Here is a 19,554-nt window from a genome sequence, read left to right as displayed (position 1 = left end):
ACACAGCATCTGAGAAATAGATCTGGTTTGACTGAAGATTGTTGTCTTTGGGCTCTAATTCTGTTTTATGTACAAGATAAATAAAGTGTTTTATAAATAGATATGTAGCCATAAACAAATAATTACTTCAGACAACCAGGGTGCGTTTGCATATTTGTTGAATTATGAATAAAACACTTGGGGGCTCAGAAAGATAAATCAATGGATCAACGACCCAGTGGTCTATTCCACCTTTCCCCCTGCAGCTCTATCGAGTTACATGATTAATAAAAAGTTACACAATAAAAACATCTTGTTGCAAAGAAACCAAACATCCTCCTACTTACAAAAGGTCTGACACTGGAGACTCCTTCCTTTATTGTGAAACACACACCAAGACTCTGATTGCATGTGATCACAATTTTAATTATCATCATTAATTAATATAAAACTTTTTTCCAGAGTAAAAGATAGAAATGATTCACGATGTTGTTAAAATGTTCAGTCTGGACTAAGATTTGAAGGAATCAGATTATACGAAGGATGTGTAATGCAGGTTCAAAGATCACTTGTTTCAAATCTACATGAAGGAGACAAATGTAAAAACATTGGATATGTTTGCCTGTGGTCCCCTGCCTGCCAAAGCCTTTGGTTGCATTTTCACTTCTTCATAGAGGCAAGTTTTAACTCATGAGCAGAAAAGAGATCAACCACCAGGGGGAAAGTGTGGGGAGAAGAAAATTTTTTTCCCTCAACAGCTGTCCAGCACTAATGAGCCTGTCTGCCTGTTTGTTTCAAATCTCTACATTCCTCCTGAGAACCCAAGCTTCCAGTGTGCAAGTCTGGAAAAGCGTTCAGTAACAAAACTCAGTAAAGAACAAATGCCCACCTTCGCTTTACCTTTCCCACATCTCTTAGACACGTAAATAAAATTATCTTAAGGGTTAAACCAGAACGTGAATGAGTTATGAAGAAAGTTAGGTGCTGAACTCACTTTCAACTAAATTGACGGATAAAAAACTTAGAGACAAGCGTGAAACATATGTGCATGCTCCAAAGTGTTGCATCAGTCTTCTAGCACAGCAATCTTTAACCTCATTTGACAGTTATTAGAAAATGTAATTGATATATATATATATATATATATATATATATATATATATATATATATATATATATATATATATATATATATATATATATATATAATAAACTCTAAGGAAAATATCAGCATGTGACTGAGGATGATTCTTTTGCAATCACTACTTAACTGTATTTCAGTTTTCTTATAATAGTGGATGCAGGACCACTTTTTGCCACAAGGCGGCAGCATTCTATCATAAATATTGCAACATCCTGTTATCTTTCACCAGAAGTATTACAGAGAAAAGTCAGAGTGAAATTACTGTTTAATGGACTCGGATGATGTCGTTTTATTTAAATATATAAACACAGTTTCTAGAAGCACACCAGCAGGTGGCAAAACAGGATTATTATTACTTTGGTACAAAATGATGCTATTAATGACCTGGCTTTGTAGTTATTCAAGGTGTCGGTGAAAGTCTGCAACCTTCAGGAATATCTTGAGCAAAATCCACAAAACATGTATTAAGTGCATATAATTCCACTCTTATTGGTGATTTCTCAAACATTGTAGATTCCATTTGTGACAAACTATAGGAGAATTTGAAGTAGAAATTAGGGTGAAAAGGTATATATTGAAGGCGATCTATCCTGAGTACTGCCCATGTAGCCACACCCATGAATTACTGAGACTGTGTAAACACTTTTGGTGTTAATTTGCCATTAGCAGTGAGTATTGCATGCTTGACTGTGCTTAGTGCACACTTCAAAGGGCATTTGACAGATGCGTCTGGTGCTCATTAAAGCTTTGTGGTCTCCTGCACCGAGCGAACACGCGCCACTCGCACAACAACTCCCAACAGACCGAGTTTCCCACCCAGCCACATGCTGTTTTTCTGACATACATCAACATTTGCTGGACCTGCCTACAGTGTATGTGATGATACTTTCCACAGACTACGAAACCAGTACAAAACCTCTTTGAAATCCACTTCCTGTCCACATTCGGCAATTTCTTTTTTTGCTACTTAAAGCTAGAACAGTAAAGAAGCTAATATTTATTAGATATGACTTATGCTTGACAGGATTCTCTAAGATAATTTTAGGTCATGTTAATTTTAGTTTCTATCCTCGCTGCTGAAAGGAACTGCACTGTGCTGACAATTTCTGTGAGAATTTCAAAGTTAATATTCAGGAATGTTCATAGTCTTGGGTGTAGCTAGCTAACATAAGTAAAATTGGAAAGATATGTATATGGTATATTATAAGACAGCTGGATCTGTAGCCTACAGTATATATGAAGTGGTTTAAAAAAGTTCCGACTAGTTTTGTAACACGCCAACAGATGGCAGCACAAGGCTGCACACACAGTCACAGGGAGCACCAACCTTCATAAGTCAGTGCGTCAACAGACAGAATCTTGTGTCCATCGGGAGCCGTGCAACTGGTGCTATTCTGACCACTTGCATTACCACTTCTGCTAGTCTGTCCACCTTAACATGATCTCACTTCCACACCCACCCTAATCGCCCGATTTGGCTCTCGCTGACATGCCAAAGATGAAGATCCAGCTCAAAAGTCGCCATTTTTGACACCGTTACAGAGATCCAGCGTGAATCGAAGAAGGTGATTGACACGCTTCGAAAAAAATATTTCCAGGACACCAGAAGGGCAGGAATGCTGGAAGCGCTTTATTGCTGTGCAAGTTGACTATTTTGAAGGTAATAGTTTGTGAATGTAAATAAATACTTTCTTGTAAACAAAACCAGTCTCAAAACCTTTTGATACCATCTGTATTGAAGATTCTTTTGGCAGGCTAGAAAACCATTCTTATAACAGATCATATACAAATAAAACCTATACAGTCTCAGAAATGCTTCTGAGTAAGTGCTCTAGCTAACAGAATGGGATTTTTTCCAAATATCCTGCCAACTGTACTTATCTTAGCTAGCTAGTTTAATATAAACACCCAAGACTACTAATTCTTAGAATTAACTTGCAGAAGAGAAACTTAGAATTTCTTGCAGAAATCATGTCATATATATATATATATATATATATATATATATATATATATATATATATATATATATATATATATATATATATATATATATATATATACACACATTTTTTTTCTTTTTTTTTTTTAAAGCAAAGTAGCTGGGAGGATTTTTAGTTAATGTTTATTAAATCTTCCCATCCTCACTGCTGATGTTCTGCACTAAGATGACATGATTTCTGCAAGAAATTTCAAAGTTAATTCTAAGAATTAGTAGTCTTTGGTGTTTATATTAAACTAGCTAGCTAAGATAAGTACAGTGTATATATATATATATATATATATATATATATATATATATATATATATATATATATATATATATATATATATATAGAGAGAGAGAGAGAGAGAGAGAGAGAGAGAGAGAGAGAGAGAGAGAGAGAGAGAGAGAGAGAGAGAGATTAGATAAAGGGGTGACGATACGAAATGTTGTGATATGGAATGTTGCGAAAAGCTGTCATTAAGAACATTCTATATGCAAACCTTAGGAAAAAGAAATAATGAGAGCACAGTGGGATCTGAATATGCATTACATCAGTCCCGTTTACATTCAACGTTATTGATCCACCTTTTTTGCAGAACGAGTAAAGGGGGAAAAATAGTGGTTACAGGATGTCTTCATATAAATATCTCAGTTTAGGGAGCTGGAAAATTTCATAATCCATTACCAGCAGCAAACCCGTGAACAGTGACAGGAAGTACTAGCATAACTTCAGAGAAAAATAGACTCTAGATTTCATTTGCAAAAAAACAAACAAACAAACAAAAAAAAAAAAAACAGTGATTGACCAATAGGAGGGGATTTCATTGAGGTTCCATGGCAGTTTTTTTGCTAGTGTAAGATGAAACAATAATAAGATACATGAATTAAAAAATGTCATGTTCGCTGGGGACAAGCATCTTGCAAAAGCCTGTACCTTTCTCAAAATCCTTAGTTCATCTTTCAAAAGTAAGTATTTGTATCAATGGAAATCTCATTACCATCAGAATAACAAGTCCTTTTGTCATTGTTGACAAACAAGATCGTCACAACGTTTAGTCTTGTTGTAAGTGTGACGCTGCACAGTTTCAGTGTTTCCTGATATAAACTATGGGCTGGATCACAGTGATTGAAAAAGCACAGGGCTGAATTTCATCTGTGTGGCATCTATAAATTTCAGCAGCACAAATTAATTTATTTGCTTTATATTGATTGCAGGAGATCGGACAGGATTCACACTTTTACTGTCCTGTATTAGTGTTTGTTCGTTTCTTGGTTGCTCATCCATTTTCAGAATTTGTAATTCTGTGTTTTGTATACACTTTCCAATTAAAGGTTCATGAGAATAACCTTTGACCTATTTTAGAGAACTACTTGATCATTGGTTGATCTGATGCCGTTCACTCGCCTTCATTAGTGACATTCAAGATTCATCTGCACAATTCATCAATTCAACACATTTACCAAAAAACTAATGTAATAGAAATGTAAAGATGATAAGATTTGACAAATGAGGACAACTGGTTCAACCATTTAGCATTCAATGACTTGAACTGATGCAGAAATGTTTTGGGAAATAAGATTATTCCGGTGAGAAGAAGTATAATATGTTTTGATCAACATAACAAACAATTGATAAAGTAGGAAGCAGCAGACACTTGTACACAATCAATTTGTTTAAAGCAATTGAAAAAATGCTGTTTTTGATGTGCACAAGTGACGACATGATGTGGAGGTTGAACAAGTAGTTTTGAGAATTTTAGTTCTGGTCTGAGAAACCGAAAATGCATTTATTTAGTGTATGGAAAATTTCAAGCAGCTTTTCCAGAGACCAGAATACCACATCACACTACTGTGCGAGATTTAATAAATAAATATGAGTGAAAATATTAGAGTTTCATTAAACTAATATTTTCCCAACCTATTCTATGCGGCCACCATTAAATGCACTAAATAGGATTATTATATATTCACCGATATTCTTGTATTCAATTTCAGCAATAAAAATTTTATAAAAATAATTTAAAAGGGCACAAATAACTTGTTCATTTTAAGAGACCAGTCTTTATTTTCTCTCTTTTAAGTAGTATTGCTCTATAATAAAAAAAAAAGTACTTCTTATCTGATTACTTGATTAAACGATGGAATCATTGTTAAAATACTCGATTACTAAAAGAATCAATAGCAACAGCCCCAGTTCTCTTCAATTGGAAATCACTCTGTGCAGCTGGGGATGGTTCCACATCAACAGCCTAAAGATCCATGAATCTGCTGAGCAACTAAAAAATTTTGAGGGTAAACTTGGACTGTAATTAATATCATCAGAACTACAATGTCTCGGGGCCACAGGTTCAACAGTTCTGCATTTAAGCACCTTTTACTACACACCTCAACAATGGAACTGTAATGTATGGACAGTCGGTGCCACCACCCAGTCTGGTTCCTCATGGGTTTCTTCCTCATGTCATCTCAGGGAGTTTTTCCTTGCCTCAGTTGCGCTCACTTATTACAGTAAACAATTATAAGGAACAAACTTCTACACAATAAACGTACTCATTATTTTATATAACCTTATAACCACTTTATCTGTGTAAAGCTGCTTTGAAACTCTGCCCATTGTAAAAAGTCTCTATGGAAATAAAAATGAATTGATTTATATCTGCTTTCTTAATATTTCCATATTTGGGCAAAGTGAAATGTAGGTCATAAAGGCACACCCAGGTTTTAATTTCATTATCCAGATTAAAAAGCACGGTTATACATTTTTTATGACTCAATTTCTAGAAAATTCAAATTGCTGCAGTGTTTTTATGGAGTATGATGCTGAACAGGAAATGAGGATCTCCTTCCGCTACATTACCATCTGCATGGGAAGCGTGTCCGAGGCCCAACGCTCGTAATTGGAAGCATCTTGGCAGGCTGTCCGAATTTTTTATTTTTTTTTGTTGAGTCAAATTAGTCGACTCTTGTGAGTTAAGGTCAGCTAGACCAAGTTGGAGTCTTGTCACCGGTAAATTGTCTCTCTCTCTCTCCGCAAGTTCCTCTCCTCGTATATTTTTGAGAGCTATTATAAACACACCCTTTCCCGCATGACCATGGTCTGCTAATTTTTTTATTTAAAGTGTTTACCTCCACAGAGGATAATTAATTGTTTATGGCTGTCAGAATGTGGTCAAGTGTCACGATGAGGTAGTGTTTATAAAATTGCAAAAGTGTTGGCAGGCGTGGGCTTTTAGAAAAAAAAAAAAAAAAAAAAGTCATGCTACCACATCCAAAGACGTCCTATACAATTGTGTGCTTCCAACTTCGTGATAACAGTTTGGAGAAGAACCACATATGGCTGGAAAAGTTATGTTCTAATAATTTGTCTGAAAGTTTATATATCAATAGTTTGATACAGTTTACTTCACCGTCAGGTTACTGTAAGAGCTTTTTTCATTTATTTTGGAGACAATTTATTTAAAGTGATTGTAAAATAACCATGGAAACACCTTCTTTTATGGTTTTTGAGAGACACATGCATGTTCCCTTAGTTTCTATGCAACACAATTTAATAATGTAATGTTTCTCCAAACATTTGGATAAAATACTTTGCTGTGCCTCTTGTAAAACTTGTCAAATGTGCTCTTTACTATTTGGAGATTCCTTTGTTGTGATCCAGTTCATCCCAGAGCAGTTCAATAGGATTTACAGTTGGCGTAATGACTGGGCAGATCATTTCACGAGAGATAACACTCCAGACTCTCTAAATAACGCTTACAGAGCATAGACGTATGCTTCGGCTCAATGTCTTGATGGAATTGCATGGTGTTGAAATACGGAATGGTAGCCATGTTGGTTTCTTTTACCCAGAATAAGTCTCCAATCCACCCTGGTTTAAAACATCCCCAAAACATTAAGCATCTACTTCCATGTTTGACTGTGGGGGTGAGGCAGTCTGAAAACATCTTCTCTCCTGAACTGTGTAAAAGAAGTTCTTTTGTTAGAGACAAATTTCCAATTTGGACTCCTTTGTCCACGAGTGATTCACAGTCCAATTCTTTCTTAGTTGGTTGCATAGAAAAATGATCTCAAAAAACATTAAAGACTATTCTACATCTTTTATTATTTACATACTTGTGATGAACCTCAAAACAATTGAAATCGATGAATAAAAGTAAATGCATTTTATATTAATAAAAAAACTAAATGTGGTGAAGCCAAACCTGTTTTATTTTTGGCTCTGACCGCTGGCTGAGTTCCAATGGACTTGTTCGACATCTTTAAACTGCAAGGCCTCCATTCACAACTCTGACGTCCGTCATCGACCTTCTGACGAAATCTTACTCTCGTATAAGCGCGCAAAGCGCGGAGCACTGCCTCCTCCACCACTGCGCTCCGTGCGTCAATGCGCGCACCGCAACACCCTGCACTCATTTCCCTGCAGGTCGGTGCCTGGGGTTTATCCGCTACTCCGAAAAGAAAGGTAAGACTCGGGATTCACTCAGCTCAGGATACAGACACGTTGCCAAAATAGACTTTAAACCATGAAATAGACGTTATGATGCATTGCTTTGCCTTTTTAAAGGAGTTTCAGGCATTTTGCATGATGGAAAGTAAACATCAAATGTTCACAAAAATAAAAAATGGAAAAGAATCTCCATAATTTTAGCAAATAATTATTTTAAAAACGTTGCAATAAGGTTTCAAAAAGTGTGTGTGTGTGTATATATATATATATATGTATTTTTTTTTTTACTAATCTCCTGTTGGGTTGAAATCCCTTCGCACACTTGTGAACTGTTGATCCATTGTGTGGTGGTCGCTCCTCGCTCCTCGCTCCTCTCCGCGCACCAGGTCTCCTCCATGTCATTGAGGTGTTCGGAAGCGCAGTGAAGATGGCCATCCACGTGGAAGGGTTGGTGGCGATCGTCATCTTCTACTTGCTGATCCTCGGAGTGGGAATATGGGCCGCCTGGAAGAACAAGAACTCCGGCGTGGAGGAGGGAACAGACCGCAGTGAGACCATCATGGTCGGGGGACGAGACATCGGACTGTTTGTGGGAGCGTTTACCATGACGGGTACGACTCTGGGAGGAGAAAAGCATGGGTTTAATCCTTGTGTTAAATCATGTCTCTTCATTAGTAAAATGATTTAATACTTTTTATTTTTTTTGCGAAACACAAAACACTTTTTCTCCTCATTTTATAAAAGAAAGAGAAAGAAATGCGCTTTGCTTCTTCAAGAAAAGGAAAAAAGTGAAATAAATATATTTTTATGCATCTTTTTTAAGATATAAGTAAAACATTAAACATATTGTGCTCAGGTATATTTTTTTTGCTACATTTTCTATGCATGTCCTTGATCCCTTCACATGAGAAGATCCATGTTTGGCTTCTCTTTATTTAGATATACAACAGGGGTGTATCGCTATGAACGAGCCAGAATCTAATTATCAGTATATATTATAAAAAAAAAAAACATGGGAAAAAAAGTTTCACCAGTAGAAATCACCAGTGACAATAAAGAAATTAAAGATTGGTGCCGTGGAGTTTAGGCTGTAGATACTTTGAATATATTAATTTATTTAATATCAGCATGTTTCTGCGTTTAATTCGTGGTGTCAGGTAAAATAGATGTGTTTAACCCGTGTGTGTGTGTGTGTGTGTGTGTGTGTGCTGTATTATATTTGCAGCTACATGGGTGGGAGGTGGATACATTAACGGCACTGCTGAGAATGTGTATTTACCAGGTTTCGGCTTGGCCTGGGCGCAGGCTCCATTTGGATACGCCATGAGTCTTGTATTAGGTAGGATCATTATTAATAAAAATTATTCTGATTAGAAATGTATTATTATTATTTATATCAATGTTCAAATCCTTATTATTCTTTTGCACCACCATGTGCTCTCTCTGAGTACTCTACATGCATTATCTCACATCCATGGCCAATCATCATCATCATCATCGTCTCCATATCTACTCTCTTCTCTCTCTTCTGACAATAAGGTGGCCTGTTCTTCGCCAAGCCCATGCGCTCCCGTGGCTACGTCACCATGTTGGACCCTTTCCAGCAGCTGTACGGAAAGCGCATGGGTGGCCTGCTCTTCATCCCCGCATTCATGGGGGAGATGTTCTGGTCGGCCGCCATCTTATCAGCCCTCGGTAAGGAACACTGGGAGCTCAATCAATGCCAGAGCCTGAGTTAGAGAAAGAAAAAAAAATCCAATATCATCAGTGGCACAGAGAGGAAAGTTCGTGGAAACACATACAGTACACACAGATGTTCAAAAATTTATATTTGCTTTGTTTAATGTTATTACATTGCATAAAGTGTGTTTAGCTTTTTTTTTTACAGCACTTTGGTTGCAATGGCAAAGGGGAAAAAAATTAAGAAATGAAGAATTCATGGATTCTGCATAAAGGATGTTTTATTATTTAATTATGCCATAATGTGTTTAGATTTGTACAGTACATTAGTAGGATGGTCATCTGTCTAAATGCATAAGTAACTATCCAACAACAAGATCTAGGTTCTGAGCTCTCATCTAACATCTAATGCAATGTTAGAAGCTTAACCATCATGATCAAGGACCCATTATTCAATGCTGGTATTTGACCTTACAACCTTCTGATTAGTTGCCCAAAAATCTCAGCCCTTTATCATATATTCCTGTGCTAACAACTAATTAGCTCAGCAGCTAATAACCAACCAGTGTAGAATCAGGTGGATTACTGCAGGAAAACCCTAAAAACATACAGAATAGGGTGAACTCCAGTATCCAGGATCCAGGAAGCTGTCCAGCATTTCCTGGACGTCTTATTTTTTAATTGAAGCCTGTGTACCATAAATATTTAATACCTGTATATGTTCACTAATGCATCAAAAAGTTACCAGCTTATGTTATCAGCAAACGTTTATGCTTTAATAAGCGGTCCATATGGATGAGGATAATTCAAAACACATTCTGAGTAAATAAAGAGATTTTTAGAACATGTCTAGAACAATGAAATTCATCTATAGTTGAAGTTGAATAGACAATAGTGCTCTTTCCTGTTGTGTCTTTCTAATATTGCAAATCCCATTTTTATATATTACGTAGCTCATCCATCATCCATACAACATTTAGGATTTTTGCCCTGAACAACAAATAAATGGTGCATAAATGTTGTGTGGTGTGTAAATCAGAGTAAATAAAATGAAACCCATATACATCAACAGTCCTAGAAGATTATTGGAAAAAAACAAGCCTTGCAAAACCTCCCCAAATTCATTACTAAGGCATTAACATTGACAGCGTGCCTAATTTATAAATCACACACCATTACTTTATTTCTCAACAGGAGCAACACTGAGCGTCATTGTGGACATTGATATTAACATGTCGGTCATCATTTCTGCTCTCATCGCCATTTTCTACACACTGGTGGGTGGTGTTTACTCAGTGGCCTACACAGATGTGGTTCAGCTCTTCTGCATCTTTCTGGGACTGGTACATTTATGTTTTATCTTTATATACAGTTGTGGGAATTCTGTGAGTTTAGGATACTATTTAGGAATCTGTTCACACCCACATGGAGTATGTTTTAAACAATGAAATTATGGCCATTAGGTACTTTATGCAGGTTTCTCTTTTGACTCATTGTATGTATATATTTAATCATGCTAACAAATAAGTGCGACAATCTGACATCTGTGTCAAGATACTATAAGATAAACCTTTCTTCATCCTACAGTCAGGAAATTTATATCATATTGTCGCATAATATTCCTACCCAGCGAAACGGGAAATCATGAATGGGAAAAAAATTCTTTCAATTATCTGAATCTGAATGTAGGATATTGAAGTATTATTTCAACCAGCATATTAGACTGATTGGATTTTCGAATAGATCTGACCAGGGTGAAGGTCACTGAAAGGCCAAATGGCTAAAATATTTCTTTTCAGGAGCTTCTGTTTGAAACACAGGATATTGGAGGCAGAGTACAAAATATATTGACTTCAGTTCAAGTTTTGAGGTCTCATAGATTCACAGGCAATTCTATACCAAGGATGGCAATATTTTTGCAGTACAAAATAAGTACGATTTAGCACCATATGTTCTACCTGACCTGCCAGACATTACTAAACAAAGTTAACCTAAGAGCTTTTATAACCAACAAAACTGGTGTCAAAATTCTTGAGTGTAAAAAGGAACTCGTATTCGACAGTCTGATACTTGTGTTATATTTGTGTTTATTTTATTAAATAAATACTTTTTATAGCTATAGCTGAAACAGAATGTGTACAAAGCAAATGAAAGTGTTTTTGTTTTCTCGGCAGTGGATCAGTGTCCCGTTCGCGCTGTCCAACCCTGCTGTGTCTGACATCGGCCTGACTGCAGTTAAGAGCCTCTACCAGGAGTCCTGGCTGGGGACGATCGACAGCGCTGATAAATGGATGTGGGCAGACAACTTCTTCCTTCTAGTGAGTCTAGTTCACTTTCGATTATTTTAACATAGAGACATTTGCCATAAACAACAGACATTTTATTTAATAGATTTTTCCATTTAGTTTACGGTTTTATTTTATTGGGCACAATTATTTCTTTACCCTTTACTTTATGTCCAATGCTGGTACATTGCAGTTTTGTCACTGTTCTTTTTTAATTTTTTATATGTTTTTAGTGATGATTTTGGCAACTTACTATCATGTCATTTTAATTGAAAACTGAAATTCACATTTTTTTTCATATTAAAGCCCTAATAGATGTGAAGAAGTCTGGAAAACCCTATTGGATATCACTATGGCTTCATATATATATATATATACACAGTATATATATTAAATTCAATTTAGTTGAACATTGTCTCAAAGCAGCTTTACATATATAATAATTATTAATAATAATTAGGAATAAAAATTAATAATATGTTCTTTATAAGTATATATACTGTATACACACACACACACACACACACACACACACACACATTCATACGTTATTATTATTATATACATCATTGCACATTTTTATCTGTTATAAATGTACCTTAAATTGATACTTTTCAAGTTTTTTAATACTCTTATCAGCATGGACAAATATGGATTCTTTGCGCAAATGTATGTATATTATTATATAAACCAAACTCAACATAGAGCATGAAGTCAAATTATTCTTGTAAATGTTTCAAATGAATTATGGTGTTTTAAATGACTTAAATCATCAGGACACCAAATGGAACTTTTGCTATGTTTCCACACGGATGGTTTAAGTTGCCGGATGTGTGCATCTTGGGGGATTTTGTTGCTGATTTAAGACTTGGCACATCAGTAAAACACATGTTTACTGTTTATGCTTACAGTAATTTTTTAGTTGAGTTTTTTTTTTTATATGTATATCTGAGTAAAGAATTTCACCTTCTTTATATTTATTTTTTTATAAAAATGGACAAACAGAAATACCCACTGCATTAATTGAGCGTTAAAAAAAACTAGTGCTATTCAAATGAATTTGCATTAACGAGTTATTAACGTGTTTATGTTATACACTCACACACACGTTGCTATATATAGCAACATGTTTCTATATACTGTGACTAAGACCTTGACTTGGCTTTCTTCCTACAAGCATCATTTTATGCCTCAAGCGGAACCAATCAATGAGAACTGTCAATAAGGTGTTTGGAACTAGCTAAGCATGCTAGCTAAGTGCAATTTTCATTATCTTGCTTTGATACGAATTATATCTACATACTGTAGTGAAACAGACACACCTAATCAACTGTGATCAGATACCAGCTGTCAAATTATCAGGTTGAAAATAAATAAATTAATTAATAAATTAATAAATAAATAAACATACACTTGAACTATATTTCCATGGAGCTCACTTTGTGCGAATAAGCATTGCCATGCTGAAACAGGTTTGGTTCTTCTAGTTCAGTGAAAAATTGTGGTAAAAATAGGGGAAAAACCACACATGGCTGGAACAGTTAGGTGTCCCAATACATTTGTCCATATAGTGTATATACTGTAGAAGAAAATATTAGAATTTCACTGGCTGCCACACATACAGCAAACCAAATTACTAAATAACATTAAATGCTAGAATATAATTGAACCCTGTAACTTGTTCTAAATAAAAAGCTCAAAAAAGAAAGCAATATGTATTTCTAAATGTCAAGGGCTTGTAATGAAATTGTAAAGCAAGCAATTCTGTCGTGTCTGTGCTGCAGGAAACGGCCAGAAAACCCCATCAATGTATGAAGGGTCACTCATGATCATCAAACTATAGCTGAAAGCAAAACAGATCTTTGTATTGTGACTTGACATAATGTAGCCTGTGAAATTTCGTGTCGACTTGCATCTAAAAGCTATAAAGCCTGTTAACTGTTGCTTTTTGTTTTGTCTTGCTGTTTGATGTCTGTATTTAACAATGCCCTTCTTGTTCCTAGATGTTGGGGGGAATTCCCTGGCAAGTCTATTTTCAACGGGTTCTTTCTGCCTCTTCAGCTACCTATGCCCAGGTCCTTTCTTTCTTGGCTGCCTTCGGCTGCATTATTATGGCCATCCCTTCTGTCCTGATCGGAGCTATTGGTGCCTCCACAGGTCAGCTGAAACATATGGACCCTGCAAATTAAATAGTTGCTCAATTAAATTTTATTTTCATTATAAATCATTAAAACATTACAAACACCAGACAGTGAGAAATATCAAACACTGGAGTTTGTGATTTTAAGTAAAGCCCCGTCTATAGTGTTATACAGCCAGTTGTGGAACCAGGAGCTCCTGCCAGAGCCTTTAAAGGTTCAATGATGGAGAACATTGAGTATTGATTTAGAGGTTGTTTATTCTCAAAGTCCTATGTCCGAAATCTTCATTAAGTGGGATCCAACTGGAGCTGGTACATGGTTTGGGATTCTCGTAGGATCAGTTAAAGTAGTAGTGTCAAAGAAGGTGAAAGACATGTGGTGCATGCTGTTATTAGAAAATAAATCAAATGCATAGCAAAAGCAGCCAAAGCTAAAGCACGGTTACCGCTACCAAAAATGGCAAACATTCCTCAAGGGCAGCATCTGCCATGATAAGTCCTTCTGTAAAATGCCACTTTTACACCATCATGGGGCAGCTAACAAGCAAACCAGCTAAATCCTGGCAAGATAGCTTCAGCGCTATTATTCTAACTTGCAATCTTTAAACAGCAGCAAGATCATTTAGGACCCCCATCACTGTGCAATATTTCTCATTTTTCTCTGGTAGAGACAATCAGCTCAATATGTGATGGGATCAATGGTCTGGATTTTGCTAGTTTATTTTGGTCCATGCTTGTAACTAGCAAAAGCCAAGCCAGCCTACATAAGATAATGCATTGTTTTCTGTTTCATGTCAAATGCTAAGTTAACTCAAACTAGATGAAATTCAATAAGAATGCTAGTTGATGCTGGCTTTCTTAGCATAACAGTATGGCAGCCATCAGTGACATTATCCCACACTCTTCAAAACAACCAGCCCTTTTAATAAATGTTCCAGTCCCCTCATTTATAATATGACACTGTTGTATTATCCAGGCTTTCATTCTACATTGACTTTTAAATCAATCATACAGGTGATGAAGCAATTTTTCTAGCCTAAGACCTCTTTAGTACATGAAATCTCATTCCTGCTCGGTACCTAAACAGCACTAGAGCATGAATGTACTGAAGATTATGTGCCAGCTGCTGAACCTCACATGGGACATTTTTTGATTGCTACTGTCAAATATTTTTTTTTTTCCTTTCTTTTTTTCTAAAATGAACTCTCACAACAGGGAGGTCTTTTCCCTGCCTGTACTAACACAGGGTGGCGGCCATGTTCCCGTCAGATCTCTAAAGAAACGTGTAAATAACAACAGCTGGTCTCTCTCATCTATTATTGAGGGTTTATCCGTTTAATGATGTGAACTCTGTAAATATTACATCTGAGGCAGTCCTGACGAATCAGATTTATTTTACTGATTTTCACTATCAAAGTGGAAGTGAAGCCTGGGTTTTTAGGAAATATCAATGCAACCAGATGTTACGAGTAGTATCATCAGTAGGACAGTGTATCTGATTGATATACATATTTGTCTTAAATTCAGTGGTGGATGTAACCATGTGTTTGAGTTAAAGTAAAGATACAGTAGGTAAAATATTACTGCAGTAAAAGCGCTCCATTTAAACTTTTTATTTGCCTTTAAATGTACTTAAGTATCCACAGTATTATGATCTAATATGGCAATAATGTCCCTATAATTATTTTTGTCACAAGGCTGTTTGCCTAATCAACTTAGCTTATGTGTTACTCTCAGCACACCGATCTATTAATAGAATAATAATGAGTCAAACACTTACATTATTAAAATTTTCATGAGCTTAAAACCTTCTTTTCAACTACTTCAAAAAGATCACGCAAATAAGGCCACAAGTGTTATGGCAAGATAGGATTTAGGAGTATTTTTCAATATATATTCCTCTTAAAATATTTTTCTTGCTATTGAACTGATGCTGAACTGTACGTTGGTGATGAGTAGATGCCACCAAGAGACAATCAAAACAAGTTCAAAACAGAGCACGTGCTCGACCCTGATTGGTGGCTTGCTGCGCACTTGAACAGTTTTTATTGACTCTTAAATAAAAAGGAACGATTGATTTCGCAAAATGTAGTGGACCTTGAGGTCTATTTGACCTTGAAAGGTAGTGAAGTAAATAGACAGAAATAATATTAAAGTCTTTGGTCAGTTCAACAATGGCCAGACCACCTCAGTCCAACTGAAAACAGTTTTGTATTTTGCAGATTTGTACCCAATTTTCTTATCAAGTTTGCCATTAATGGCCACAAGTTTTGCTGTTTAGCATCCTGATATCTAAGGGTCACCCCCTACTGTATTTATGAAGTGTGTATTGTTAACACTTGAGGATTAGAGGAATGTCTAGCATGCAAATGAATATTTCTACCTAATACAGTAATTATTAGAGAAATTATGGGCTGAAAGTAACAGTTATGGTATCTATCTATGTGCTATTGTTTGTAGACTGGAATCAGACGACTTATGGGCCAATCCCTCCCATGCAGAAAGACGAGTCAGAAATGATTCTTCCAATCGTATTGCAGTACCTGTGCCCACCCTACATCTCCTTCTTCGGGCTGGGGGCAGTATCTGCTGCAGTGATGTCATCTGCTGACTCATCCATCCTTTCAGCCAGTTCCATGTTCGCCAGGAACATCTACAAGCTGGCCTTCCGCCAATCTGTAAGCACTCATTACATAAGTGTTGCAGAGCATGATGTTAAGTTTACCATTCAACCATTTGAGTTCCAAAAAAGTTTGCATTAAAACTGTACATTAAACAGTAAAACAATCCAACCAGTTAGTGACCATTTTTGGTCTTTTTTTTGTGCTCTAGGCATCAGACAATGAGATAGTCTGGGTCATGCGGATCACCATCTTCGTTTTCGGTGCTCTAGCAACAGCCATGGCTCTCCTGACGGGTACAGTGTACGGGCTCTGGTACTTAAGCTCAGACCTGGTCTACGTGATCATCTTCCCACAGCTCCTAAGTGTCTTGTTTGTGCGAGGCACCAACACCTATGGCTCGGTGGCAGGATACGTCTTTGGCCTAATCTTGCGCATTGGTGGAGGTGAGCCTTACCTCAAACTGCCCCCTTTTATCTTCTACCCAGGGTGGTACATTATCAAAAAGGTGCACCACAGCACAGGGGAAGTGGAGAATTTGATATTGCAGAGGTTTCCCTATAAGACGGTCTCTATGTTGGCCTCCTTCCTGGGCAATGTAGCCTTTTCTTACCTGTTCAAGTACTTGTTCGAGAGCGGCACACTGTCAGCCAAGTACGACTTCCTGGACGCTGTAGTGGCCAAACACAGTGCTGAGATCATGGACAGGACCACACTGGTGAACAGGAATGTTATCGGGCTAAGTGAGATGGCGCCGGTGCGGCAACGTCTTAGCGTCACTTTGGCCAGCACCTTCAGCAGGAAGGAAACCCTGACTGAAGAGGAGGAGGACACCAGCCCAGAGTCTCCTATTCATGTAAATGAATAATTTTCCAATTAGCACTATGGCCATGATGGGAAGGACAGCACCTCGTCAGATGTACGCCCTTGACACCGAATGAAAATGGACAATTTAACTGTATGTATTGGATTTTACATTGCTGCCACAGGATCAGTCAGAATAGCAAAACAGGAGCAGATGTGGGAAAGAATTGTGACATATTCATCACATATTACATCATGTCAACCTGACACAGGTTTGATGAAGGTTCAGAACGCTTCACTATGGTATGTATAAACTAATTTTGCTCCTCTTCGCTGAGAGAAATCCTAGATACTGTGACTACACCCCATTCTAATTGAGGCAATATTTATTACATAACCTTATCCTAGGTCAGGACTTATTTATTAAAATGAATTAAAATACAGTGTGCATTAGCAAACAGGTTTAAAAGCTATACACCCAAAATTAGAGTTCCATTTTAAACAGTATTGCCATCTTATTCTCTTGTAATTTAATGTATGTATTAATGTTATTATATTAGCTGTTCCATTAATCTAGCAAGTTTTTCAGTCCAATTAATGATATACAACATATGGCATAACTGTGAGATAATTACATCCAGTATATTCATATTTTTGTGTAATTCTAAGAACAGAATAAGGGAGCGCTATGTTAATCGCTTTAACTAGATGCGTTGTTCAATTAGAAATTTCAAACGACTGCCTATGTAGTGCACTATATTTAAATGCGGGTGCCATTTCGATTTCAGCTTGATATGCAAACGGTTCAGCAGAAACTTTCTAAAGAAAGGTAGTCGATGCTGCAAAAGTCTTGTAAAGGATACGTGCTGTGATTTTTGAGTCGGTGTTCATTTGTTGTCTTTTTGCAGATGTGTGTGTGTGTGTGTGGATAATGTGTACATATAAACTGTATATTTTAATATATTTTAAAGTTGTACAAATCAATAATTTTATTTTACTGTGTTCTTGGAGTTACTCCAAGTTGGTGAAGAAAAAAAGATTTTAGGCTTAAAAAAAAAAAAATCTATATTTATTTATTTATTTAAGCCATAAAAAAGATTCTAAATGTAAAAGAAACCATGAATAAATTATGTATTACAAAGTTGGAGGATTGTGTCTCGTTGCTGCGTGTAAGCCCCAGCTTTGAAAGCGAATGTAGCTTTAAAAATAAATAAATAAATAAATAAAAAACTCCTGTTTGACGTACATTCCACTAAGTGCTCTGATTATATTGCCAGAGGTGGAGAGGGGGTAGGGGAAGGAAGGTGGGGGGGGTGATTGGGATTGGCGTTGGGCGTTTACTTCTCTGCTGCGACAGTTTCTTGAGGGTGGTGAAGGCTGGGGGGTTGGAGATGATGATGATGATGATGATGATAACGACTATGGTGACGTGGATCCTCTTGCGTCCCTTGTTCGTCCCCCATCATGTCCTTGGACCGAAAGTTTAATTCAGTTAAGTCGCCAGAGCTGCCAGAGATTCCATTCTCTAACAATGACTAAGAGCACTTTCTCCTGATTAATATCCACAGAATGAAAATATATAAATCAAATCGATCTAAGGGCGGGCTATTTGTGAGCATCCGGAATAGCACTTGAAAAAAGTCTGGTTATTGTGCACGCACAGGATTTACCCTCCCAATGAGTTTCCACACGAATCAATCAACCGAATGTAAAAATAGTCTTTAGGGTTTATACGTTTACTCGCTTCTATGCTCTATCAGCTAGCTGATTTACATATGGTGTCATATCCCACAGACGACTCGGCCTATTAATGGAACGCTCTGAAATATGGGGACTTCTGATTCAATCAACTTGGGGAGATGGCGAGTGGACATGTGTCTTGCTTTATAGTCTAATCAATCACCTCTTCTACAACAATAGAATTATAGAGCTCAGTCTTTGAGTGTGACAGTGACTGTCTGGGCTCTGTCCTCTTACTGATTTTCAATACATCCTGTATATTAAACAAACTTGGTGTCACTGTCAAAACTTCAGCTACAAGTACATATCAAGTTCTCTGAAGGCGCTGTTGACTGCTCAGTTCTGATTGGTCAGAATTGGTGTAAAAATGTTTACAAAAAAATGTCCTAAAAAATACAGTATGTGTAAATTATTTATCGTACAATGCTGTAAATTTTTGATTGGTTAGATTTTCATTAAACAAATCATAAATTTTTACACCACATTCTAATACATTAATGTTTTTATAGTAATAATTGGATTTTCTACATAAACAATATACATTTAATCTTTTAGAGTTTACATCTTTATTAATTTTTTTTTTTTTTTTTTTACAAGGACATTCAATAAGCTGTAATTTCATTCATCATTGGACTTTATTATTATTATTATTATTATTATTACTATTGTGGTTCCCTGGTGGTCTAGTGGTTAGCATGCGGCGCTCTCTACGCTGCGGTTCTGACAG

General features: G+C 36.5%; 1 protein-coding gene across 1 annotated transcript; it reads left to right on the top strand.

The window, feature by feature from the left end:
• Positions 1-7,411: 7,411 nt before the first annotated feature.
• Positions 7,412-18,291, top strand: slc5a7a (solute carrier family 5 member 7a). The gene is made up of 9 exons (XM_083522769.1): positions 7,412-7,572; positions 7,944-8,168; positions 8,783-8,896; positions 9,097-9,252; positions 10,432-10,580; positions 11,412-11,555; positions 13,526-13,679; positions 16,123-16,340; positions 16,495-18,291. The coding sequence occupies exons 2-9, from the start codon at positions 7,985-7,987 to the stop codon at positions 17,149-17,151; spliced, it is 1,776 nt and encodes a 591-aa protein (XP_083378895.1). The 5' UTR covers positions 7,412-7,572; positions 7,944-7,984; the 3' UTR covers positions 17,152-18,291.
• The last annotated feature ends 1,263 nt before the right edge of the window (positions 18,292-19,554 follow it).

This window comes from Silurus aristotelis (genome assembly GCF_946808225.1).
Source record: "Silurus aristotelis genome assembly, chromosome: 20".
Lineage (NCBI taxonomy): Eukaryota > Metazoa > Chordata > Actinopteri > Siluriformes > Siluridae > Silurus > Silurus aristotelis.
The sequence above is the reverse complement of the archived record's forward strand: the minus strand, read 5'-3'. Positions and strand labels throughout refer to the sequence as shown.